The sequence below is a fragment of the Quercus lobata genome, chromosome 5, assembly GCF_001633185.2.
Source record: "Quercus lobata isolate SW786 chromosome 5, ValleyOak3.0 Primary Assembly, whole genome shotgun sequence".
In the NCBI taxonomy this organism is placed as follows: Eukaryota; Viridiplantae; Streptophyta; class Magnoliopsida; order Fagales; family Fagaceae; genus Quercus; species Quercus lobata.
Genome location: NC_044908.1, coordinates 3928224 through 3954977, shown reverse-complemented (window position 1 = coordinate 3954977; position 26754 = coordinate 3928224). Strand labels below are relative to the sequence as shown.

The window sequence follows — 26754 nt, the reverse complement described above, 5'->3', positions numbered from 1 at the left end:
AATTGATGGCTAATAAACTAAATATTATTTAAAAAGTGGCCGATTTAAAATTTTAGCCTAAGGGTCTCATATTGTATTGGGCCGGCCTTGTTCCAAGTTCCAAATTTGTTTATACATTAGAACATATTATTACACGTTCATGGTGGATAGCTCGCAGCTCTTCAAACTCTCTGGGCTAAAAGTGGAACGATATGGTTAAGGGTCAAATCTTTTCTTGAGTCTAGAGAACCCCAAATTTCTTTCTTCCTTTCAAAGGAGGAAAAAAAAATACTGTTAAAAAATATACGACAATTGGTCAATATAACCTTAAAAGTTAAAACATTAATAAATTTTTACAAAATAATTAGTGTTTTAATTTATACAAATAGGATACTCCAGTTCATTCAAAGTAAAAGGTCAATTTCACTGTTAAAAAACTTAAAATTTCCCCTTATATAACCATGTACATCATGATTCACCTTTAAGCTTGTAATGTTAATCTAAAATAAAATAAATTCATTTAAAATGAAAAGAAACCTTTTAAGTGAAAAGCTGACAGCTAAAGTCCATTCTATCACAAGAATCAAAACCTTTAGAAAGCTGCATTCATGTTGAAAAAAGATTTAGAATTTGAGATGACAAGTATGACGGTGATGATAAAACCAAAAGACTCCAGAACTCCACATGTATTGCCTACAATAGTCATGACCCATCAAGTCCAACTATAGGCACAACAAAAAAACCTCGTACATGCAGACACCAAAATATTTAAAAAGTTGCATAACTAGTTCACTTCACAACAGAACCAAATGAAAAAAGCCAGAAACAGCAGATCAACTCAATCAACTGATTACAAAAAGAATCAAAATTTTTAACTCAAAAATACTAATTTACACAAGGCTAGGATTTGGATACTGTTTACATAATTGACACCACCTTAACACCTTTCCCTAACAAACAGAGCAGCCAAAAATGAGAACAACCAATTATGTTCCTTAGTTCACCAGTCAGACCATTAACTGTGGTTGCTTCCACCACCATGCTTTCCCATTGCAGCAAAGCAATGGACCATTCTTTCTAGGTAGCCATTAACTCGGGATGAAAGCAATGGCTTCAAAATCAACAAGGTAAACAACTACAGTTCCTTTTGGTATTATGTTTATTAACAAATGTTGGCTTAAAAATCTGCATTTTCTATAACACTACCTCTCCAGTTTTATGGTCATCGACACCTTTTTCTGTCTCAAAATCTTTTATTAGTCTCTCAATCTGCCTTCTATAGACCGGCATAAAATGATCACTAATCATGGTTTGTGACAACCTGAGTTTACTATACAGTGATCTCGGAGTGAGGAAAATCCCTACTGTAGTGTCTTCTAGCTGGCCATTGTCTAAGCCACTTGTGGTAGGGCTACCATCACTTCCACTTTCTGCCCCATCTGAGTAAAAGGTAATGATATGCATAATCTTCCCAGCGGGGAAAAATCGATGCGCTTCCTTTCTCTCTTGTGTAGAACTCTCTGGCTGATCCTCACCTACCTCTGCAATGGCTGCTGCTTCTTCTTCCCTTATTTCCTTTGCCACATCAGCCTCCTCACCTTCCGTCCTATCATAAAGCTCATGCTCAAGTTGTTGCCATAACTCAACTTCAGTCATTCGGTCTTCATGACTATTGTGGCTAATGAGATCCTCAACATCATTCACATCAGCATCCCCATTAGCATCTGGACCTATTTCATCAGAATAAGAACACTCAATTTCTGAAGTCCATTCCATTCCTACAGATGAAGCTACAGGAAGGTCAATGCCTTCAATAACAGTTGTGGTTGCAGTTTTATTTGGGGATGAAAGAAGATGCTCAGAAGTTTCTGCATTGGCAGCAGAAGATTCAAGAGAGCTTTCCTCCTCTTTTGTATGAGCAGCTGTGGCCCGACGACGGGGACCCATGCATGACCAAGAAGAAACGCCAAGGGCAGGACGTGTCCATGCTGCCTGAGCCATGCTCTGAGCTCTCTTCATCACAACCTGTAGCGATTAGAAACACAATCAACTGGTTAAATGGAATCAAGTGCAAATTAAAGTTGATATAAAAATAAAACAAGTATAATGCAGGTGCTAACTTCTTTACAAAAAAATGTAGGTTTAAGTTATATTGCATGACCAAAAGTATCTATCTGCTTACCGAAGAGTTGCATAACCTACGGTGTGGACACCAGATATCTTGCTGATTATTGTGTGAATGATTTTCTTTTAATTGACGATTGCGGGATTTATTTGTCATAAATATAGGTATTTTCTTTTCCTTGTTGATGGACTCAAGAAGCCATCTTAAAAAAAATAAAAATAAAATAAAAAAAGGAAGGGCTCCGGTAATGTTGAATTTGATGATATTGAGTGAGATTTTTCTCTAACCATGGCGGGTGATTCCAATAAGCATAAGGTGGCGAAGCTTAGGTTTAGCCCCGTTCCCCTCTTTCTGTTCAGCCCGGTCCCCCCCACCCCAAAATAAATAATAATAATAATAACAATCAGTGCTGCATCAACTTAAAGAAACGCTGTTAAATATTTATTGTCATGTTCTCACTATAAATTTATAATTATGTGCTGGTTGACCCAAAATCTTTAAAACTAAGGCTTAGTTATTGTTGTATGAGCCAATTGATAGAAGAGGAAGCATGTCGTAGACAATAATACAAATGCAGATGGACATTGATTTGGTTTAACAGAAAGGACTTACCTGTGTACCATTGGAAACAGGACGAAGAATTGCCCCAGCCCCAGCAACTTTTGCTCTAGCACTTGCAATAGACGGGAGACGAGAACCCAGTGCTGAAGCAGAACGATAGACAGTACTGAAAATTCTTGTATGCTCAATCTGATTCCTCAGATCATTTAGCCAAGCAGACGCTGTCACCTGTCAAAGAATATATCTTTCTTCAAATGTATATAAACACAGCAAGCAATAAAGAATGTGACAATAAGAACCAAAAGCATAAAAAATGTATCAATGAGTGACAACCACACCAACCATATTAGTAATGCATCATTATCATTTCACTAAAATTGATAAAATAATATGAGGCCAGAAAGAGCTACAGGAGTGATATTTAGTTTCTAAATTTAGGTCCATAGTGATACTCTGACCAGAATGAGGGATGAAGTCTAGATCACAAGTAAAAACTAATGGAGATTCCAACATAATCATTATACAACCTTTTTGGGAACAAGCAATTTTAGACAAGTAATAATTCATCCTCTATAAGTAAAAATCCAAGTAATATAACCTGTCTCAGACAAGTCCATATCACCAAGGTAAGAATGATTCACAGATTTAAAAGTTAGAACCAAATTGCCACAACCAACAAAATTCATACCAACAAGTTAGAAGGGCAGTCTACCCATCAACTCTTCAAATATAATATATTTTAAAGATAAGAGTATAATAACAAATTACAGAGCTCAAGAGCAGACCTCAGCACGCAAATCATCCACCGAAGCAGCTGAGAATGTAGGCACTAAGTCAGCTCCATTAATAACAGATGTAACAAAATTAATGCCTGATTCTGCCAATTCCCACGTCATACAAGCAGCTGCATGTGATATTCACGGTCAGTGATCTAGCAACGCTAATTAAAAAATATATATATATAGAAAATCTGATTTGACAAGCATTAGACCCAAACATTCTTGTCAGCTGAACATAAAGAGATGATAGTCTGAAGACCTTGAAGTAATTATATCAGAATATGGTGTATAACAAACTCAAACCTGGGCCAAATGAAACACAGGTGGTTGTTGACAATTCTTTCTGCTCTCGCAGTATGTATGTTAGTAGCGCTGCAGTGCCTCCACCTAAAGAGTGCCCTACAATCTGTCAGAACCCAAAAGGATACCTTTAGATAACTATCCCTGTTACTGGTAAACGCCACAAACAAGGGAAACAAAAATATCTAAACAACATATTTTAATTGAATTTACTTTAAATGCTTCTAAGTCCCTTGTATGTTCCAAGAAGACCGCTCAACATGTTAATACTTTAGGAGCATAAACACTTAAGCTGATATTGCTAGCATGTGCAGAATATGGAGAAAAATAATAAAAATACTCATTCGCTGCTTATTTATAGAGCCAAGCAAGAAATTTTTGTGGGAACTGTCTATAGAAAATGTGTGATGAAAGATGAAAAATACAATGATTGAACAGGAATACCAGAAGCTACAGAGTTCCCAAAGAAACTATATTCTTTCTAAAAGCTATAGTATCAAACAATATCATTAGCTCCTTCAATAGATATGGAAGGAGAATGCAAGCCCATCCATTTCAAAAACCAATACCTAAAATAACAATTTAGTTTATCTATGGACAATGCTCACTAAATTATTAACAGATGAGCAGGCATAAGAACAATTACGCGTTATTACTTTTACCTGAATTTTATAACCAGGATATTCCCCAAGCGCTTTAATAAGACAAGGAGTAGCTAGCTTTGCAATCCATCTAGCGGCTGCAACCATTCCACAATGCGCATATCCTAAAACCAAATTGCTGACTCCTCCCTCATACACAACACTGTGATGGAATGGTACAACAGCTCCAGTTGCCGCCGTCAAAGTATCCTTGATACTATGTGTCCCACGAATCACTAAGATAAAACATTTCATGCTGTGGTCAACTAGAATTGTAAACGCTGGCTTTAAAATCTGCAGAACAAAAGAAAACAGAGAAAATTCAGGTCACAGTCCGTAAGCAAAATAAATCATGCTTCAAAATTAACTATGCCCCAGCCAATGGCTGTTGATCTTCCATGTAAGAAATACTTATCAATACCAAAAATCACCCTATGTATACCATTGTAAAGTGTTGATGACTCTACTAGTCAATGTGATCTCTCCATCCCCACCCCAAACCAAATAAATAAATTGCTTGCATATAGTTAATAGAAATATAGCAGGATTCAAGTTCAAAAATGACTTACTCCTGCTTTGGGTTCCTGAAGGAGAACATTCTCCGCAGAATAACCAGTCTCCTTTAAAAACACAGGAAATGGCTTTTTTGAAAAATGCCAACATATTGTCAACAAATTTAAGTGGCATCTGAGTTCAACAATTTTATCTGAACCTCCTTCAAGCCGTAAACTGTCTTTACCACCAAATACACTGCCAACATGTAATTGTCCCTGCAAAGTACGTTAAAGCAGTCAGAAGCTTGGCCTGATAAACTAGGAGTGTCAGCAAAAACATTTTATTCACAGCCACTCTGTCATAAAAATAAATAAATAAAAGGCCATTGTTCCTTATAAACATGACAAGAACTCAACAACAGCAAAAAACTGATAATGTAAAAGAGAAAATCTGTTACATTAAATATTCAGTGCATAATTTTGGAAAATATCAGTGCCTGTATATAGAAACTAACTAAAAAACTGCAAATTGACTACACATAAATCCTGCTGTCTAATAGTTATGATTATATATGTGCAAAAATCTTTTGCATCGTATTTTCAGTACTTAGTCAAAGCCAGAATGCAGCTATTTATAAATCGATTTAAGTTATGAGAACAAACCTATTCTTTCAATGATGAACAAAAATCACACAAAATACATCCACAAGTATATCACAATTCAATAGCTAAACTGCTAAAGCCATCAAGTATCTTACCTGCCTCTTTAGAAGAAAGTTGATCCCAAATGCCAAATCCCCAATGGGCCATTTCCCCAGAGTCTCGGAATATGTAAACCTAAGAGTCTCTGACAACGTCGAAATTGTCTCAACCCACGTCGCTGGGGCTTGAATTAGCCTATGCGAAATGCGTTCAACACCTACAGGCATGTCATTGGGTGCATCACTACCATTTTCATCATCATCATCATCATCTCCATGAGACCTACCAGACTGTAATTTACGGTTCAATGTGTAGTACAAAAGAGCAGCTGCTCCTGCTGCTGTGGCCATAGTTGCAGTTGCCATGACTATTCGATCCCTATAATAAATTTATAAAAAAAAAATAAAAACAAAAATTTTTAAAAAAAAAAAAAGAGTAAATTAAGCTATATAATCAACTTACACTATCAAATCAAATCTGGTAAATTGTATACTACTTAAATCCTAATTCAAAACTAACGGGTGTTTTATATATGACAAACAATTGAGAATTCAAAAAAAAAAAATAACTAATTACTTAAGCTATATAATCAAATTAGACTATCAAATTAAAAGTTGACAAATTCTACACTATCATATTCCTAAATCAAAACTAATGGAAACTTTATGTTATTAAAATAAATTAAGGTATATAATCAACTTAAACTACCAAATCAACACCAAACATACTAGTCAATGACATATATTATACGAAGCCCCTTCAACTTCAATGACTTGCAAAACCCAAATTTCTAAACTTCATGCAATATCTAACAATGCAACAGTTCCATCCAAAAACACAAAAAACAAAAACAAAAACAAAAAACCCACTTCTAAGGAATCTGATTCTCTGCTTAATTGCACATAGAAAACCCAAAAGGCAAAAAAATAAAAATTAGAACTTTACAATTTTGCACATTAATTTCAACAAAGCTTTGCTTTCCCAGAAACGAAAAAGATAAAAAACTTTCATAAATTAATGAAAAAAACGCACATTTCAGTTACCCAATTTTTTTTTTTTATCAGAAACCAAACAATTTAACCTCGGATTACCCAAACACAAACAAAGTTTAAAAAAACTGAAACTGCACCATCCTTAAAAAGAATGAAAGTAACCTGAAAAACATGTTGGAATGTTGTTGAACATAAAAACCCTAAAAGGAAAAAAACAAATTCAGACACAGAGAGAGAGAGATAAATATAGAAGGAACAAACCTGAAGAGCTTTTAGAAAATCTGAGAAGAATTTATAAGTATTGTCTTTGTTTCAAAGGTATCAAAAAAATTTAAAAAAAAAAAACCTACAGAATCTAATAACTATTCTCTTTTGTGGGTTTGGTTTTTGCTTTTAGGACAGTTTTATGTTCTTTTTTTATTTCGGATTAAGCAAACTAAACGCAAGCTTTTTGTACCTTTTTATATATATTTTTTGTTGGTAGAATGTGACACGTGGCAGAAGAAGAATGTGACACGACAGCAATTAACATGAAAGTGTAACTGGTTTGAAGATTCGAGGTTGAGACTTTGAAAGAGACACGGTCGGTTCTTCTTTTTCTTTCTCTCGGGTTTCAATTCGCTCAATTGATAAAATTTTATGTGACTCAAAAATTGAATCTCACTTATAAAAAAAACGACACAATAGATTGAAATTCTGATGTATTTATAAAAATAAAACTGCAAAGTTGTTTGATTTGGCATTAGGAGGTTGTACTTTTTGATGATTAAGAATTTGAGATTGTTTTAACAACTTTGATTTTGGATGGATATAACTAATTTAATGATTTTGTTGATATGATAAGATTCTTTTATACCTTTTTTAATTTTTTTAGACCATCACCATATGGTCATATTTTCACATCAATACTAAATATATCTTATTGCACAGCTTGAGCTAGTGAATTTTGTTTAGTGCTAACACTATTTTTATATTTGTGTATCAATTCATTTCAATGCATTGCTTTAACTCTCTGCAAATTGTGAAATTTTTTATCTATAAACTTTTTTATTATTTTAAGTAATGTTAACGTTATCCTTCAATTCTTAACATCTTTCATACTACAATACTCCCTCCGTTCCACTTTGTTTGTCCTCTATTTCATTTTGAGATGTCCCAAAATATTGTCCTGTTTCTAAAAATAAAAGTCATTAATTTACTAATGTTCCTATTATACCCCTATTAATTTACTAATTCAATTTTTTGATAAATTTATTTAAGGGTAGTTTTAGAAACTTATACATTTTTAAAAGGTAGACAAGACAATAAATGATGTTCCCTTAAAAAGTTTGACTTTTCAAACAGGACAAACAAAGTGGGACGGAGGGAGTACTAAATATAACTAATATCACAGCTTGAGCTAGTGAATTATGATTGGTGCAATACTATTTTTATATTGTATTGTGCATCTACTAACCGCAATGCATGGTGTCAACTCTCCGCAAATTGTGAAAGATTTTATCCATAAACTTATTACAGTATTTTAAGTAACTTTATCCAACAATTATATAGAAGGAAATGAAAAATTTTAATGCAATCTTTCTTGAATTTTCTTTATTAATCATTTAGTTATTTTCGTTGTCCTTTTTTAAAAAAACTTTTGAGATAGCATTTGTTGTCTGTTAAAAAAAAAGAGAGAGAGATAGCATTTGCTGTCGTGGGTATGGAAAAACCACTTTAAAAACCGCTAGTCAAACTTACTTTTCAGTACCTTCACCACTAAGAAAAAAAAACCTTACTTTTCCTTAATTAGAGGATATAAAATAAAACTATACTTATGGAAGGCTTAAGATTCATAAAATGATCTAATTTTTACTACATTATTAATATAAAACTAACTTTAAAAAGGTATTAAATTAACAAAAAAATGCTAGGAATACAATTTCTACCGCAAATTGTAAAAATGATAATGAGTAGCGGAAAACTTTAATGAGTTCTTGTCAAAGTAATTGGCTACCGTTTATAGTTGACATTTCCAACAAGTTGCTGCAAAAATTATATCAGTAGAAAAAATGTAATTAGTACCAATGTAGAATACTAGTAATGTAGTAAATTAAATGTGAATATGGGAATAAAATACAAAATAGTAATAAATCACTAGCCTCATCACACGCGCTTCGCGCATACAATGAGGCTTTCTTTTTTAGCAAAAAAAAGTATGTTTATTTTATATATATATATATATATACATAATTTTTATTTTGAGAATCTAAGTTATAAGTGGAGAAAAAAATTTGAAAATTAATAGAAAAGTTGTCCTATTTTTTAGGCAATGTTTTAGTGGAAGTTAAATTTGTATTTTTACCAGATTATCCTTTAGTTTTATCTCTATTTAAACAATGAGGCTTTCTTTTTTAGCAAAAAAAAGTATTTTTATTTTAAGAATTTAACTTGTAATTTTTTTATTTTATATATATTTATAATTTTTATTTTAAGAATTTAACTTGTAAGTGGATAAAGCAATCTGAAAATTAACAGAAAAATTGTCCTATTTTTTAGGTAATGTTTTAGTAAGAATTAGAATTTCATATTACCAGATTGTTCTTTAATTTTGTCTCTATTTAAATATTGGAGTATATAAATATTTTTGAATTAAAAAATAAAAAATCCAAAAAGCAAAAATCCCTTATCTGCCTTTGTCTTCATGATAGTCTTCTTACAGCTCAAGTGTTGGGTTCAAGAGGTTTAAGCCTTGATCCTCTGTGTAAATTGTATTACAAGCATAATGAAACTATAGAGCACTTATTCAGGAGCTGTGAGGTTGCTCACCAATTATGGTTGCAGCTGCAAGTGCCCCATTGCACCAAAAATTCATTCACTCTTCCCTTTAAAGCTTGGTTAGAAGTCAATTGTAATGATGGTATGAATGTCTATGTTAAAGGAATTCCTTGGAAGATGTTGTTTCCTATGGGATTGTGGCATTTATGGACTCACAGAAACAATTTCCTTTTTAGAACTGGTGTTGTGGATCCTCAGATATGGAGAAAATGCATTCAAGCCGATGCTGAATTTTTCGCTATTGGGTTTGCTTCTAAGATCAAACAAAAAAAATCCATTGTTCCTGTGGGTTGGGAGAAGTCACTGAGGGGTTGGTTGAAACTCAATACTGATGGTTCAGTTATGAGGAATCCAGAAAGAGCTGGTAGAGGGGGTTAATTAGAGATCATGATGGGGCTTGGCTGAAAGGTTTTGCAAGAGGTCTTGGATTCACTAATAGTGCCTAGGCTGAGCTATGGGCACTTAGAGATGGGCTGCTGCTAGCCAAGGAAATGGACATTCAACAACTTATAATAGAACTTGATGCTTTAAGCATTGTTATTCTAATGAACAATGAATCTGAAAACCTCTTAATGGAGTCTCTCTTATCTGATTGCAGGAGCCTCTTGAAGGAAATTCTAAATAAGCACGTGATTCATACATTCCGGGAAGCAAACCAATGCGCTGATGCATTGGCTAAAATAGGAGCGCAATCTTTGTATAGTTTTGTTACTTTTTGTAACCCACTGCCTGTAGTGGAGAATATATTAGTTTTTGACAAGGCTAATTTACGTTGTAATAGACTTGTAAATTCCTAAGTTAATGTTTAATCATGTTTTACCCAAAAAAAAAAAAAAAAAGAAAAGAGAAAAGATTAATACACCTAGAATCTTTGCCGAGTACAATTAGGAAACTCATAATGGCCTTATTTAGAATGTGGGAAGACTTTTACCGAAAAAAGAATTGTCGGAGGGGACATGTTTGGTATAGGAGTACACTAGCCATTAGTGCATGAACTGTGCATAGGATTTGACCAGGTGGGACCCTTGGGACACCCATTTCAGTTATATCAGGCTAACTACGTGTTTGAAATTTATGCTAAAATTTCATAATTTAGATTTTATTTTAATAAATTTGAATTTTATATCGTAAAATTTTTAAATATAAATTTTATCTTTTAAATTTTGAGGGTGTTTAGATTTTAAATTCTACAGTTTCAAAACTTAGGATATAAAATCTAAACATCTTCAAAATTTAAAGAATAAAATTTAAATTCTAAAATTTTATGATGTAAAATTTAAACAGCTTCAAAGATCAAACTTTAAAAGTGTAGTCTACAATTTTAACTTTAATTTTATTGTACTTATTCAATATCTCAGTTAATAATTGGGTCGAAGCCATAAAATGTAAGAACAACGTGTTTGCATCTGTTTAACAACAACGTTTTTGTATCCGTTTAACGTAGCTCACTTTTATTTGGACTTTGCTTTTTCTCACACCCACTAATTAGCAAACCTTTGCTTTGGAAAGAAATCTAAAGAAAAGTTGATAATTTTAAGTAATTATTAATTAATATTTAATTAAGATTAATAAGCAATTTTTAGATAAAGAGAAGTAGATAAATTTTAAGTGATTGATTTAAAGAAAAGCAGTCTATTTTTATCAATATACTGTTGTACTCAACATATTTCACATTTTACATATTTTTCACAACTTGTTAAGATAACAATTTTTTTTTTTTTTTTTATCTATAATTGATGGGATACTAGTAACAGTTAATTCGTGTTCATAAAAAAAAAAATTAAAAAAGCGAATTCATAGGTTCACTATTTATAATTTGCCACCTCAAGGGTCAAGGTTGGCTGTCTCCTATAATAAGATAGAACCATTTTTTCCACTAAATTTATCAGAACCATTTTTCCACTAAACTTATCAGACATCTAATCAGCTTCTTAGATTTTTGTTTTTGAGTGGCCACATAAGGTCACATATCTTTCAGTCTTTTTGTTTTTTGGCATTAAAACTCTACACCCACAAGAGTTGCACCAAAAGCAACCACAGCCTATTATTAGAGGCCATCTCTCTCATATACCTTCCTTTATCTATTATCAGCATCAGAAAAAGGAAAAGAATGAATATTAAGTTAACTACAAGAATTAGGCCATTGACCTCAAAATGATAAACCAAACCAGACGCGACCCAAACCCATCAGATGCCAATCTTTCTCACACGTACTGTCAGCATCTAATTAGACCTGACAAGTTAACGTGCCATCGCCATCGTTCCATTCCAAACGATCTCTTTGAGGACAAATTTCATAGGCTACTTGATACAAGTAAAATTAAAGAAAGCCTTTTTCAGTTTAGAAATGCATAATGACATATCCAACATTAGTTATACAAGTTACAAGATCAGGAAGAATTCTTTAAGCAAATGTTTGATGATTCAAATAACAGTGAATGACAGATACTAAAAAGCATTCAACATTGCATCAAATCTCAGTCGCGTTCACTTATGGCAGTCAAGTGCTCATCAATCTCCTCTGTGGACAACACTCTAAAGACCGGGTTGTCTGTCCTCACTACTCCAACCTGCAAGAAATAAAAGGGTTTATTCAAAATCACTGTCATTCTCTCTAGAAAGTTGTATCTAACTACAAACGGGAATACAACAGTGGTGGGGATATTCAGTACCTCAATCTCATTGGCTTTGAAATCCTCTTGTAGAACTGATTGCAGGGCAGAAATCGCAGTCTATAAATGAAAACAATTGAAGACATTAGATGCAGAAAAAGAATCGTTCATGTACACATTAACATGCCCCTTTTCACCAAAGGATCACAAAATCTTAATATATTAGCTTTGAGAGCCCATGAAAATATCTAGGAAAGAATTGTTAGAATCATCATGAGCGAATATTTTTCACAAAACTGTTACAGCATAAAGAGAGAACATTTACTCATCTAAAGGTTAACAATTAAATCTGTATAGGGGAAAGTTTCTCATGAAGAACTGAAATGTGGACTCCCCAATCAATTTGTGATATTGCTTCTGCTACTAATCAGATAAATTACACCGATGGGTAATTCATGTCATTACTGACTTGATATCAACCCAGTGACTATTAACAGTAAATGGATTCTATTATAGATCCATGAACAGCAAGATTTCTTATACCCAATTTGACTCGAAATAGGAGGAGGATGGGAGATATATACATGTGAATATTGTTTGCCATCTTATGATTCAGAAGTTCTATCATTAAAAAGATGTAACATCTACCTGCACTGTTTCCTCGTAAGTAAATGCAGGATCATTCTTCATTTTCTTCTCCAAGAAATTAATTGCCTCCTGCTCTTTCAATCCAGCACTTGTGGCCTAAAAATGTATATCATGAGGAACTCAGGAATAAAACTCATAATATAGTAATGAACATGGAAGAAATGACAATGAAAAGTTTACAATGTATTGCTAGATGATAAGTGTTTCAGTTGGATTAATGACCCCACAAAGTCACAAATAACAATGTGCAGAAAAGCAAGAAAAGTTATTCATATTTTCAGCCCTTAAAAAACAGAACTTTCATAGAAGTTTACAATAAATACAAGTGAACATTGCAAGATCAACACTCTTTAATCTTTTGTAGTCAGCTTAATTATAAAATAATCTAGTTATAAGTATATGCTGATCTATATATTTCAACACAAGACAAAAGGATACGACTTTTTTTATAAGTAATAAATTTTATTTGATGAACCGGACCACCTCATGTACACAGGATGTGGTCCTGTACATATGATAGGCTAAAGAATTACCAAAAAAAAAAAAGGATTTTCTTTTATTGGTAAATTACACATGTACTCAATTAGTCTTGAACCCATGACCTCACCCTTAACCTAACACTTACACAGGGAGGAGGTTCCATTTGTGCTAGAGGGCATTGGCTTGGATTTAAAAAATAAAAAAAAAATTGGAATTACAATTGAAAAGATTATACAATTTAGTAAGTGCTCTACTTACTAAACTCTAATAGTGCTTTTTATGACCATAACCATCATATAAGTCATCACAGTCAATGAAACATTACGTTATTATTATATAATGCAACTTTACTAAATATAAATATAATGAAGATGAATGCATCTGACGAAAGGGGCAGAATATCAATCCCCAATAAAATAGTCCATAAATTTTTTTTTTTTGGGTAGAAAAAATAGTCCATAATTAGCACACAGCTATAAACTGCATACAAATTTCGATCCTTCCCATTATTCTATTTAGATAGGTAAATAAGAGAGGTATATGTTACAGTTGTCAGCTTAGAGATAGTTCTTGCACCATAGAAATTTTATTAGTACGCAAGGAATGTTATGCCGAAGTTAATAATTTCTGTTAGATTTGGCCTAATAAAGGAAGTTGTAAACAAGTACTCAAGGTGATAGCTGGTGTCAAACATAGAAAAACTGTAGTGTTCAATTAATCTTCAGCATTATTTGTTCTCATGTTAAGTAAATAGAAACAAACCATCTGCAGAGAGAGAGAGAGAGAGAGAGAGAGAGAGATTCTAGGCTAAGACTTGGCAATACCTTGTGACCAAAGAAATGGCCCGCTGGATCACATTTGTAGAGTCTAGGACCATATTCATCATCAATACCCAAAACCATAGCAACTTTGAAAAGGAAAAGACAGAAAATCATGGAAGGGAAAATATATCAGTAATAAAGCCATGTACATTTAACAAATCAATAAGGGAATATTAAAAAATAAAAAATTAAAAAAAAAAAAAAAAAAAAAAAAAAAAAAAAAAAAAAAAAAAAAAGGGGAAGAAGAAGGAATACTAAGTTTAACACATAACAGCACAAGAGGAGAATTGTTGACAACTATAGAGAAGGCCAGAAACAAACCTACTCCAAGAGGCCTCATATACGCATGTTGAGTATAGACTTGTGACTTGTCAGCAATCCTGACAAAACAATTAAAACGTTAGTTAATATATCATTTTGAACTAACATATAATGACATAATCTTTTGATAGTAATTTTATAAACATAAGCAATGTTCATTAAGAGAAAATTTGCAAGAACACAAGAGTTTACATATAACAATTTGAAGAAGCATAAGTATTGACATATTTAAGAAACAGAACTATTTATCATCTGGTAGCATGTCATATATGAAGAATTAGGAGTCAAGTAGGAAAAACTAACCGTGAACTACCGCTAGATTTGCTATGATTACTCTTGAGTTTATCTTCCTCAAATTTTCAAGTAATAAACTTCCAGTCTAACATTCTAGCAAACTAGAATTTTCTTAATTGAAGGAGATGACACTTACTTATTGACTCCAAAAAATAAGCAACTTCAAGTGTATTATATTCATACAATAATTAAGGAAGCTTTCTTGTTTATTAGACAATCAAAGAGAAAAAAAATTTGTGACTACTGAAATGCTAACATTCCCCAACATCAAGATTCATGAATTCAGCAATGAGTCCTAAAACAGAACATTATGTGTCACACCCTGAGTAATCCTTAACACATCATTACCGTCCTTTGCTTTTTACATCTTATTTGACCCAACTGTGTGTATCAAGGTGGTCCACATTAATTTAGACCTACACAACAAGACCATATCTTCTAGGTAAGACAACAACCTACATATCAAATTCAACCTAAAAATCAAACACACAACATTATTACACAGTCCAGATTTCTTTTTTCTTTAGTTGGAGATATCTGCTGAGCAAGATAACAAAGTACATATTTATTTCAACCCACTAATAAACTGCACATCTAATAATATGAGAGAGAGAGAGAGAGAGAGAGAGAGAGAGGAGGAGGAGGAAGCAATAAAAACAATTTTTGTACAGAACTGCACATAAGAAGTGATAAGAAAGGATTCATAAGCAAAGTTATCAAGTGTAATTCACGATGGAGAATGGTTTGGCCTCCTGCTAGATACGATGAGTTGCTACTTGGTAGTTGGTACTTATCCAGAGCAAGTTATATCGGGTGCAGATTAGTGGGGAAGAAGATACAATCATATGGATTCCTTCTAGAAATGGTAGATTCAGTTGTACAGTCACTTGGGATAAGGTTAGAACCAAAAAAAAAAGCTCTTATAAAAAAAAATACAAAAATACAAAAAGAACCTACCAACAAGCTATTAGTTGGTGTGCAAGCTGATTTAATTCACAGGTCATATTCCCAAGCATGCATTTATATGCTAGCTGGTCATGAAGGACAGAATTACAATAAGAGAAAGGCTAGTAAAATGGCATTGCATGGGAGACCATTTTTTTATTGTTCCTTTACTAAAATGATATGGAAGGAGGTGCTAAGGAGATGCTTGATTGTGAGGCATATTGGCAGCTGTGATAACAATTAAAATTGGGCTACGACCAAGCTAAAAGTAAGGGGTTTAAAGAGTCTAATATACAGGCTAGCTTGGTCTGGAAAACTTCACCACCTATGGATGGACACTGATGCCAAGAGTGAAGTTGATATTTTGAAGTCTATTACGCATGATGTCAGATGCAGGTTGTTGGCTAGAAAGAGAGTTTTGAATGGTCTCAAGAGGTTACCAGCATCCATATTTTAATGTATAGTAGCACATTTGATCTTGCTGTATAATAGATAACTGAAGTTTTTGATGTTTGTATCTTGGTTAAGCTGATGATTTCTGAGTGTAGGAGTTTGCAGCATTGCTTCTTGTATTGTAACTTGTTCTCTCTTTTGATTATTGATAATCTGACCTACTTTTAACATTTCTCTCATTATTTGGGATCCAATTCATCTATTTGGATTAAAATCGAGGCAATTAGATAACCAACTCGAGCCTATAAGACTGACCAATCAATAGAAATACTTCATCTTTGTAACAATCTCTTATTCATTTAATATATATATGAGAGAGAGAGAGAGAGAGAGGAGTCAAGCTCCTCGTTTTGAGTCAAATGCACCATTTTTTTTAGTTCATTTTGAGTACTACTTATCTATTTGAAGGAAAAGACTTATCAAAAAACAAATCTATCTGAAGGAAAAGCAACTATTTGAATTGCTTCACTCAAGAAATGCAGTATATTGTGGAAACGGGTTAAATTAAAGTTTCTAACTCAAAACAAATTGCAGATTAGTCAAGTAGTTGATATACTACAGGCATATCACAAGTCAAACAATTAAAGAATAGCAGATAGATAGTATGAATACCATTTAGACAACACATCTACAGGCATCTCATATCCATATCTAAAGCGAAACTCAGCTGCCTCATTTCTTGCTTGTTGAACCAAAGTTCTTGCATCAGCTGGAAAATGGCATGACAAAAATATTAAAGTTCAACTCATTTGAAAGAGCAATAAATAGAAAATCACATTGTCATTCTGTAACCAAGGAGGATAAAGCATATGTGAACTTTGGGCCAACAACAATATGGATTATACCCCCTAGACAACGACAATCAGCAATGCATTTGTGTAATAAATGTTATCATATTAAAATATAGTTCAGATACTCTTGCCAACTCCATATATGGATCTTCTTCATTTCGAAAAGAGAATGAAAGATAACAAAAAAGTTCCATTACTTTGCCATGTGACAACACATTATTCACTTTATAAGGCGCAAGGTGCCCTGGCATCAAAAGACATAAATGCAATGCCTTCGAATCTCACTAATCATTCACCTCTTTCATTTTTAATAATAACAAACTAAATTCATAAAATGCACAATCAGAGAGTACTGTGTGACATATACTTGATAAAAGCAAAATATCTAACCAGACATGTCAACACATTGGATTTCACAATAACAAAATTTGCATTTTCAATACAGACATGTTTTGAGTTTCATAAAACTTTCATTTAACTAAAACAGCTTAGATAGAAACTTGCTGCCCCACCTGTCATGCCAGTTGCCAACAACCCAAGATACTTGGTGATGGGGAAAAGATGTGTGACACTTGTTTGATCCAAAAGCTTGTCCTGTATCAAATTTCATAATTTATATTACCCACTTCAATTCAAACTCTAACTAAAACAAATTTTCAGTATGACGAAAGACTGATACTCACCGGGACCTTCTTTTGAGTTACAACACAGACTGAATCCTTTCCTCGTACACCAATTGAGGTGATTCCGGCAGCCTTGACAGCCTTGAAAGCATACTCTACTCATTCAAACCCCAAAAAATTATTAGAATATAACTGACCAAAACAACAAACAAGCTCAATTTACTCTTACAAGACCTGCAGCTCCAAAGTGCAAAAATTTAGATGAAACTTTTGGAACCAAGACAACACATACATTCATACCTCTAAGACTAATGCTACTATTTTGAATTACTGGAATCCAACTTCTCATGTGTGTGCAATCAAATGAGACTCAAAAGATCTTTTTATTTTTTCAAAGGGTCAATTTTTATGTCCAATGACTTTGTTTGAGCTACAATAACCGTGTCATTAATTTTTTCAATAAAAAGCCTGGACTGAATAGCTACAATGTGTGCCTATATTCAATTACTCAACTCAAAACTGGCATTAATAAGCTGTACCAAGCATAAGATCTTGAAAACTCTAGCAATTTTCAATTAGCATCAAAGTCATACTCAGTATAAACATTTAGCTGGCATTAATTCTTGCCCCCAAAAAAGACAGTAACCAAGCAATTGAACTAAACCTTAAAAAATTGGTGTTAAACTCAACGCAGATCAAACGTTTATAAAATCAAACAAAACCCATCAAAAAATTCTATCTGGGTTTGTCACAAACGATCCTAAAAATCCAATATTCACTAAAACTATTGAATCTTTAACAATGTGTGCCTATATTCAATTACTTTACTCAAAACATTTAGCAACAAAGTCATAGCTAGTAAAAACATTTAGCTGGCATTAATTCTTGCCCCCAAAAACAAAAACAAAAAAAAGGAAACAATAAACAAAGCAAATTTAACTAAACACAGATCAAACCAAACATAGAATCAAACAAAACCCATCAAAAAATTCAATCTGGGTTTCTCATAAACGATCCTAAAAATCCAATTTTTACTGAAAATATTGCATCTTTGACAATACCCAGAAAGGAGATTTGAATTAGAAACACATACCCACTTGAAAGAGACGACCTTCGGGTGAGAAAATCGTGATGTGACGATCATAGCCACCACCACTTCCACGACTCATCGTTTCGATTAGCTTCGAATTTAGAGGGTTTTGTGGGTTTTTTTTCGGAACTGTGAGTGTGTGAGAGATCAGAGAGAGGTAAAGAGAAAAAGTGAAAGATATAAGGCAAAGAGGTTTCTTTCTACACACGAAGGCTCTCGTTGTGTTGAGAGTTCAAATTTGGACGGGTCTTGGCGTAGAAAGCCCAAACTCAACGGTGAAAAAGCCCAAGTTTGCATAACTTTTTTTTTTTTTTTTTTGGGGGCTAAGTTAGGCTAATTGGTATTGGTGGTAAATTATTGGGTCAAGGGTTTTTTTTTTTTTTTTTTTTTTTTTTGAGTCATTGGAGTCTCTACTAGTGTGATAGCTGAATTGTGGGCTCTTCGAGATGGTCTATTGCTTGCACTTTAGATAGGGATTAACTATATTGAAGTCGAACTTGATGTAAAAGTTGTCGTTGATCTTGTTAACTCTGGATTTAATACTAACAAGGCTTATTTGTCACTCTTAAATGATTGTAGGTCTTTGCTCAACAAGTTTCACCAAATCAGAGTCAACCATATTTATCGTGAAGTGAATAAATGTGCAGATGCTCTAGCAAAATGAGGATGTGCTCAGTAGAAAGACTTTGTGACTTTTAAAGAACCCCTCTTTTTAATTTTTTAAGCTTTGATGCTTCTTTTTTGTTATCACATTCACATAGGCTTTCTTCAGCTATGCCCTCTGTTTTGGCTAGTTTGCTGTGTCATGCAACTTCTCTCTAACCCAACAAAAAAAATGATTCAATAAGTAGCTTTAGATTAACATTTTTGTGGATCTTTTCTTTTAGGAAACCAAAATTGGGCTTTGATGAACTCCATGTCTCCATGTAAGTGAACCAAAATTGGGCCAGAGAACATACCCATGTAAGAGTTGATGTAGAATACAAATAGTTGGTGCCAGGTACAAACACCAATGTGGCTTAATCGGCCCAAAACTACAACTGGGCCGGAATCAGAAGAATTACAGAGGACCTCTATTGTGGAATTGGATTAGAACCTTGTAGGCCGTAGGCAACCCTACATTTGGTCATTTGGTTCAGAAAGTTGTGCAAACTAAAATATTAACATCATAATAAAAGTTTTGATTGATTCTCAAAAGAAAAGAAAAAAAAAAGTCTAAGAGATCGATAAAATGTAGAGAAAAACCTAAAATAATATTAGTATAAACAAAAAAAGTGAGAAAGTGTAATTTTGAATATGAAAAAAAAGAGATAAAAATATATTTGGTAGATTATGATTAGTCTCTTGAGAATTTATGGTTGGTGTTAAAAGTTTTGGGATTAAGGTTTGGTTGTTGTTTTTGTTATATAAAATAAATTATAAAAAAATTTATTTTATATTTTAATTTGAAAATATTGGCAAATTTGTTATATCACACGTTTTTTCACTATTAGTACTATATAGTATATATTAGTGCATTTGGTATCATTTATTATCTCTAATCCTATTTTGCTCCTCACATTTAGGAGGATTAAAATTAATGGATAAAAAATGAAAACCTTATTTATCCCCAAACAAAGAAAAACTTCAATTCAATTTCATTTCGTTCCTACTCCATCATCTCCAAAATCATTTCTAATCCAAGCTTTTGCAAACAAAACAATTATGCTAAAAAAAAGTTAATCTTTCACATACATAAAGTGGAATTAGGTAGAGTTCAAGATTCCACTATGGCCTACCATTTGATCAAAGCATTTGTAATTAACCTTACCCTAATTTCCATTCACATCACACCAATGGTCAATTTGGTACCAACCAAATAGTTGAATTGTGGAAATTTTTTGTCTTCTACTCTTTTTTATAATTAGTCTCGTTTCACACATTTTTTGTGATGTGTGAACCTTTTTTTTGTGAAGTGAACATAAATGGGTCAAATTTTGATAGCAAAGACAGCTAGCTACTACGCATGGATAAGATCATAAGGACCACCAATTAAATAGAAACAAAAAGAGCTAATCAATCATGTATACCTCCAAGTGGATTCGCATCATATGCAATACCATGAGTGATAGTTCTATTCCTTTCCCGACATTTTTTCACTTCTTTTACTTTTCTTTTTTTTACTTTTCACCTTTTTATTTTTAAATTTTTTTTTGTATTTAAGTGTTAAAATTGAAGGTCATTTTATTTTATTTTATTTTAATTATAAAATAATTACATAAATTGAGTAATTATATTTTTAATACTCATAACTTTTGTTATAATTACTGTACGAAACAGACAGTGACGGCCTAACAGACTGTCTATAATTGTTTCATAAAAAATTATGAATTTTTTTTTACATGGTTCTAAAATTCTTGTATGTCTACACCAAACAGGAAAAAAGTCTTTTGTAAGATATGATGTGACCCTTGAAAGTTAAAACATGAAACATGTGGTCTACCGGTTCCTCATGTTTAATTGGGTATCATCATACACTTAGTCATCCTAGTCAATCTCAAGGAGAATCTGAGGGTGGAAATTGTTGGAACCACAAGCCGAATTGTAGAGCCTGGACCATCCTAGGACAATTATTGGGGTCCAGCCTAGGTCTTACAATATTAATAGAAATTTGGCTGTTTAATCAAAGCTTTGGAAGACAGACATTACCTTCCCCACTTATGTCTAATCATGCCCTTGAGGACATAACTTTCTAATCTTTTTTTTCTTTCTATCATAAAAATAAAAAATAAAAAGGGAAAATCATGCCCTTAACTTTTTCCTATCAATGGGTAGCATCTTATTTATTGTGATAATCAAACTAGTTTTTCCCCTAAATGACAGATTAGTTATCATGTTTTAGACAAAAGATAAATAAATATATATGTTTGCTATTTTAAAAAGTGAATTAACGCGTTTTATAAAATTTATAAGATGACTTTTTCTGCCTTTTTGCACTGAACTAAGTGAGTCGCAATAATAAAATATTATTAAACTAAACTTATTCTAAGACATAAGTGTTACGATGTGCAACAAAGTCCTAAACTTTTCTATCTTTAAAATGACAGTGTTCTCTCCAAAGGGGTTTCAGGGTAACATTTGATTCTTTATAAGAAAATAAAATAAAAAAGAGTAACATTTGGTTTAGATTGTTTGTCCTATAATAAATTATTAATGTGTTATAGTTATAAAATGAGAGGCTATATATAATTCACAAGTCACATCTTACAAGTTTTCAAAGCTTCTGTTTTCTAATTCGAAGACCTATAAAGTAAAGGGGTAAAGGCACATTGATTTTTAAAAGAAAGAAACTAATATTAAGAATGTTATTATCTTTCTCAAAAAAAAAAAAAAAGTTATTATCTAATTGTGTTTACTGGCTATAAAGTGAACAACATTCTAGAGCATAATATATAAAACCATTGGGGGAGGCTTGGAGTTTTGTTTTGTTTTTCTTTTTTTCTTTTTTTGGGAACTTACATACGTACCCAGTAAAGTTTGAATCTATAACCTCACAATCCACACTCATTCGTATTGTTTTTTTTTTTAATCCTCTTGTTTAATTGATTCACAAATAGCCTACTCAACAAGAAAAATCAACAAAGCATACTTCTCATTCCTTTGAGGGAAAGTAGTATTTAAACTATTCATGACATATCCTTTGCTTGCAGCAATAAAACCAACTTCATTAAAAATAAAGAAATGAACAAATGTAGAATGGCAGGACCTACGTACGATTTGATTAGTTGACTTAATAATGTATTAAGTGCGTTCATAACTCATAGAAGAGATGAGTTGATCATATGCTTGGAAACATATCCTCTTGAATTATTGTTTTCGAGTATTTAACTATTTTCTTGAGTATATGCAATTCTTCCATCTTATACACTAACATACACCAGGTTATTGTATGGAGAAATTTCAAGAGTGATCTCAAGTCACTAACAAGAGGTTTCATACCTAGGATCTCATGAATATCATAAAATCTTGGGAACCACTTAGCCAGCTCTTTTACAGTTGTATTACAAGTTTCAATACCTTTAAGTTTGGATGTTGTGTACTAGGCATTGCAAATTCATGGGATGGATCAATACTATAGAGATAAATTGAGTAAATACTGAAAGATTTTATTATAGTATCCAATTACAAAGTGCTCTATTGTTTGGGCTTTATCTCATGTAAAATAAGTTACTAGTATATTTTTCTGGTACACTTTTTTGGTGGATTCCATTTAACTTAACTAATATAATTTGTTTAAGTTACAACTCTATAATATCTATAATAATAATAATAATAATGCACTGTTTTAAATTTTATTTTTTCTTAAATAAAATTTTGTCAAATCCTAACTTATTTTCACTTCACCCAAATATAATCAAACGGATACAAAATAATAAATTATTTAATATATATCTTAAACTATAAAATTTAAGTATGATTCTTTAGATATCTTACTTAATATTCTCCAACTAAATTCAACAATATAATAATAGGGCAAAGATTTGTTGCAATCTTGGTTACAACAATTCCTGCAAAACGGTGATGTGTCAAGTTGTTAAATAGACATTTGTACAAAAATTTCTTTTTTAAATGATTTGAGATTTGTGCAATGTGGCAAATTATTTCCGTAGGTTCTACTTTTACTTTATTAGATCTTATCTTAGCCATTGATATTCTTTAAAACAAAATAAATATAATGATTTATATAAATTCTTGCCATAATAATATTAACTAATAAAATATACAAATTTAAAATAAAAAAATTAAATTACAGCTTCTAAATAGTGTTCATAAGTTTTACCCTAATTTCTTTGAAAAAAAAAAAGTTTTACCCAAATTATATAAAAAAAAAAAAAAAAATTTGTTGGCCATATAAAAAGCAGGGTAAAATGCAAAATTGACCTTTTAAGTTTCTTCAGATTTCATTTTAGTCCTCTAACTTTTTTTTTTTATTCATTTCAGTCTTCTAACTTTCAAGTTTACTCAATTAAGGATTTTCTATCAACTTTTATTTTATGTTGTAGTTAATTTTTCAACTTTATAATTTTTTTTTTCAAATTTTTTAATTTAAAAAATTCAATTAATTATTGAAAAATATTTTTAAGATTTTTTTTTATAAAAATTTTAACAAGAGTTAAAGAAAAAACCTTAATTAAATAAATTTGAAACTTAAAAAACTGAAATAAATAAAAATAAAATTGGAAAACTGAAATAAAATCTAGAAAAAATTAAAAATCAATTTTGGATTTTAACGTAAAAAGTACGTGCATATTTCCACAAGATTGTGACACATCAATCAACCACCAACCCAAAAACAGGACCACGAAGAACGATGAATGCGGTCCAGACTCAGTGTACCCAATAAATAATGGGGGGCATTTATTTCTCCTTTCATTTCATAAGGAAAATTAATAAAGAGCAGTAGGGTAGAGACAGTCATTTTAGTCCCTTCACTTTATTGCTAGTAAGAACAACCTCACTGACCCATATGATTTGGGTCGTCACTAGACAGTATCTTTCTTTCTTCTCTCTAAGACTGTACTTGCTTCTGGTTGTTCCCACTTCCTAGTTCCCACCACAAGTTCACACTTGATTGTCATGAGTTAAGGGGATACGAAATTCACAAATTTTTTTTTTCACAATAGTTTTTAGTTATGAAAGTGATATTAGTTTAATAAATGAAAAATAATCTATAAAAGAATTGAAAAATAGTTTGAAAATTATAAGTGTCCTTGCTCTTAGTATTTTTTTTTTTTAATAAATGGAAAAATTAACAGATGCTCTAAACTCTAAAGGGATTGGTTTCAAAAATATTTATAAAATTTTTTTGAAGGAAAATAAAAAAGTAATTAATTATTTTGACAATTTTTTATATTTTCCATGAAAGTGATATCAATTTTTTTTTTAAATGATTACACCCATTAACTGAACAAAAACAAATCCTACTTGTTCAATAAGCTCTCTTCGGAAAAAAAAAAAAAAAAAAAAGGCTCACGTAAAATTTGACAATTTTACAAAATGTGTGTTTGACATTAGCTTGTTTAGTTTTTTGCTAAAAATGTACTAAAATATATTTGTACATTGAAAAAGTGAAATTTTAAAAAATTGTATGTAAAAAACTATGAATGCATTAATTTTATTTGATGCATTGATAGTTGAGAGTGAGAGATTTTGAATCTTAAATCATGAATGTTTCCATTGAAAACACTAGAAAATGTCATTTGAGTTATAATGCTCTTGGCAACAGTGGTAGCTCTAGGAATTTTTTTTCCTAGATGGTCATTAAGAAAATTAAATTATAAAAAATTTAATAATAAAAAACACACGCACAAATACATAAAGTTTTACAATCTGTTTTTATATTTTGAAATCGTTGCATGTTAATCTCATTATCAATACTGCAAACTACATTTCTTTCAATTTTAGTTCATTACATTTTTTCTTAAGCTTTTTTGTTTTGTGTTTGAAATGATCTAATATATTATTAAAAGGAAACCAATTTGATATTGTAAAAAAAAGGAAACCAAAGTTTAATTTTGTTGGGCCTAAAATATTTAGGGTGGTCACAAATTTTTTATTTTTTTTTTTAAAGTAGACTAATCATAAAGATTTTTAAATTTATATGTAATATATATATTTTTTTTTTCTAAGTCAAGATAATCATGTGACCATCCCCGCTTTCATCGTGGAGCCGCTCTGCAGGGTAACATGGAAATATTTATATTGTCACGTATTGAATTGAAAGGAACTTTTCTCCAAAGTCCAAATATTCCGTCCGTCCAACGCAAACCAAAAAATGACTAAACATAAACCCCCCACAAGGGAACCTTAATCATACCTTTAGATACAAGTGTTTCATTAGGATCATTTCAATTTTTTCTTAAGGTTAAAAAAAGATAAAAAGCAGGTAAGTAAATTAAAGCAGTAAAATAAACAAATATCACTGGTGGGACTGTCACTTGATTACTTTATCTTCATTTATTAAAGTGTAATAATCGAGATTAGATTTTTTTTTTTGGTAAACCTAATCAAGATTAGATGCTTCGTCCAGGCCAGGTCATTGACACTTAGGTCTTCCTTTAACAATATATTATCACGTGAACCTCATTGAGAAGAAGGATAAAGAAAGGGATAGATAATTAGGTTGCCTTAAAATAATCAGATTCCTTTTCCCATGCCATTTTTTTTATTTGCTTTCTCTTGGTGAAGTATGACAAAAATGTTTAACTGAAATATACTTTACTTACTAAGATCTGATTCAAGTTTATTTTGTTATAAAGTTTATGATGATCACATGCTTTGTCATAATTTTTGACAATATATTCTTGGATGTTAACTTGTGATTGAATGAGAGCAATCGTATCAGTCCGTATATAATAGAAAAATATGTAAAATTTATACAATTTTACCTAAAAATATAATGATTCATATCAGTCCGTATATAATTGTGTAAATTTACAAGTTTGTTACAATAACCGTGTAAATTTATATTGACACTATTTATTTTACATTTAGTTGTTTATTTTTTCTTTACGTATCTCAAAGATGAAGGAAAAAAATGAATAGTAGTTGTTGTGTGTGAAGAAAGAAAAACAATTAAAAAATCAAGAAAAATTGATATTTTAATAAAATGTATAGTAAAATAGATAGTCTAATGTCGGGTGTTTTGAAAAATGAGTATGTAGAATAGAAAAGGTAGGTTCTTAGACTAAAATAAATATAAGTTTTTGCACGAATTGATGCAAATGTTCTTACATCACTTGCAAATGCATCAACCACAGGTACTTAGTTAAAAGTAATATAATTACAAATTGACACTCAAGCGAATTGTGACATAAAGTTGTACAAAGTATATGTCCTTAGATTTATTGTTTATTGCTATTAGATTGTGGTTTTGGCTAATTTTTTTTTTTTTAAATGTGTTAATTTTGTATTCTTCCTCGCTTGTTGTTGAAAGCGTTACATACATATATGATGCATGAAATATCAAACTTTAAAGATATTTCAATCTAAGAGTCCATTTTATAGTATTAACAAAATAAGGTTGATGAGTCTAATTTTTATAAGTTTATAAATGAAAAATAATTTTATCTAATTAACTCAAATATTATAATTTTTTTACTACAATTTAATTATTAATTATTGGCATAAACTTGGGAGGGAGTAAAACGGTTTAGTGGTTTATGGATTCATAGATAATTCTAAAATTTTGGGACTAATTGTTACTTGTGATTATGATGTTTACTTTACATGACTTTTTTTTTTTTT

General features: G+C 31.5%; 2 protein-coding genes across 4 annotated transcripts; both read right to left on the bottom strand.

Moving 5' to 3' along the window:
- Positions 1-746: 746 nt before the first annotated feature.
- Positions 747-6986, bottom strand: LOC115991872. Of its 3 annotated transcripts, none has more exons than XM_031115828.1 (8): positions 6835-6986; positions 5638-5959; positions 4955-5155; positions 4407-4679; positions 3748-3850; positions 3451-3569; positions 2717-2893; positions 747-2004 (listed from the first exon to the last, which is right to left on the bottom strand). In XM_031115828.1, the coding sequence occupies exons 2-8, from the start codon at positions 5944-5946 to the stop codon at positions 1174-1176; spliced, it is 2013 nt and encodes a 670-aa protein (XP_030971688.1). In that variant the 5' UTR covers positions 5947-5959; positions 6835-6986; the 3' UTR covers positions 747-1173. The 3 variants fall into 3 exon arrangements, with proteins under 3 accessions (XP_030971688.1, XP_030971687.1, XP_030971689.1); XM_031115827.1 differs by having other exon boundaries at positions 6736-6836; XM_031115829.1 differs by lacking the exon at positions 6835-6986 and having other exon boundaries at positions 5642-5782.
- Positions 6987-11699: 4713 nt separating this feature from the next.
- Positions 11700-18652, bottom strand: LOC115992417 (proteasome subunit alpha type-6). The gene is made up of 9 exons (XM_031116613.1): positions 18472-18652; positions 17439-17533; positions 17268-17349; positions 16577-16673; positions 14273-14331; positions 13955-14037; positions 12651-12746; positions 12063-12122; positions 11700-11960 (listed from the first exon to the last, which is right to left on the bottom strand). The coding sequence occupies exons 1-9, from the start codon at positions 18545-18547 to the stop codon at positions 11868-11870; spliced, it is 741 nt and encodes a 246-aa protein (XP_030972473.1). The 5' UTR covers positions 18548-18652; the 3' UTR covers positions 11700-11867.
- Between the last annotated feature and the right edge of the window lie 8102 nt (positions 18653-26754).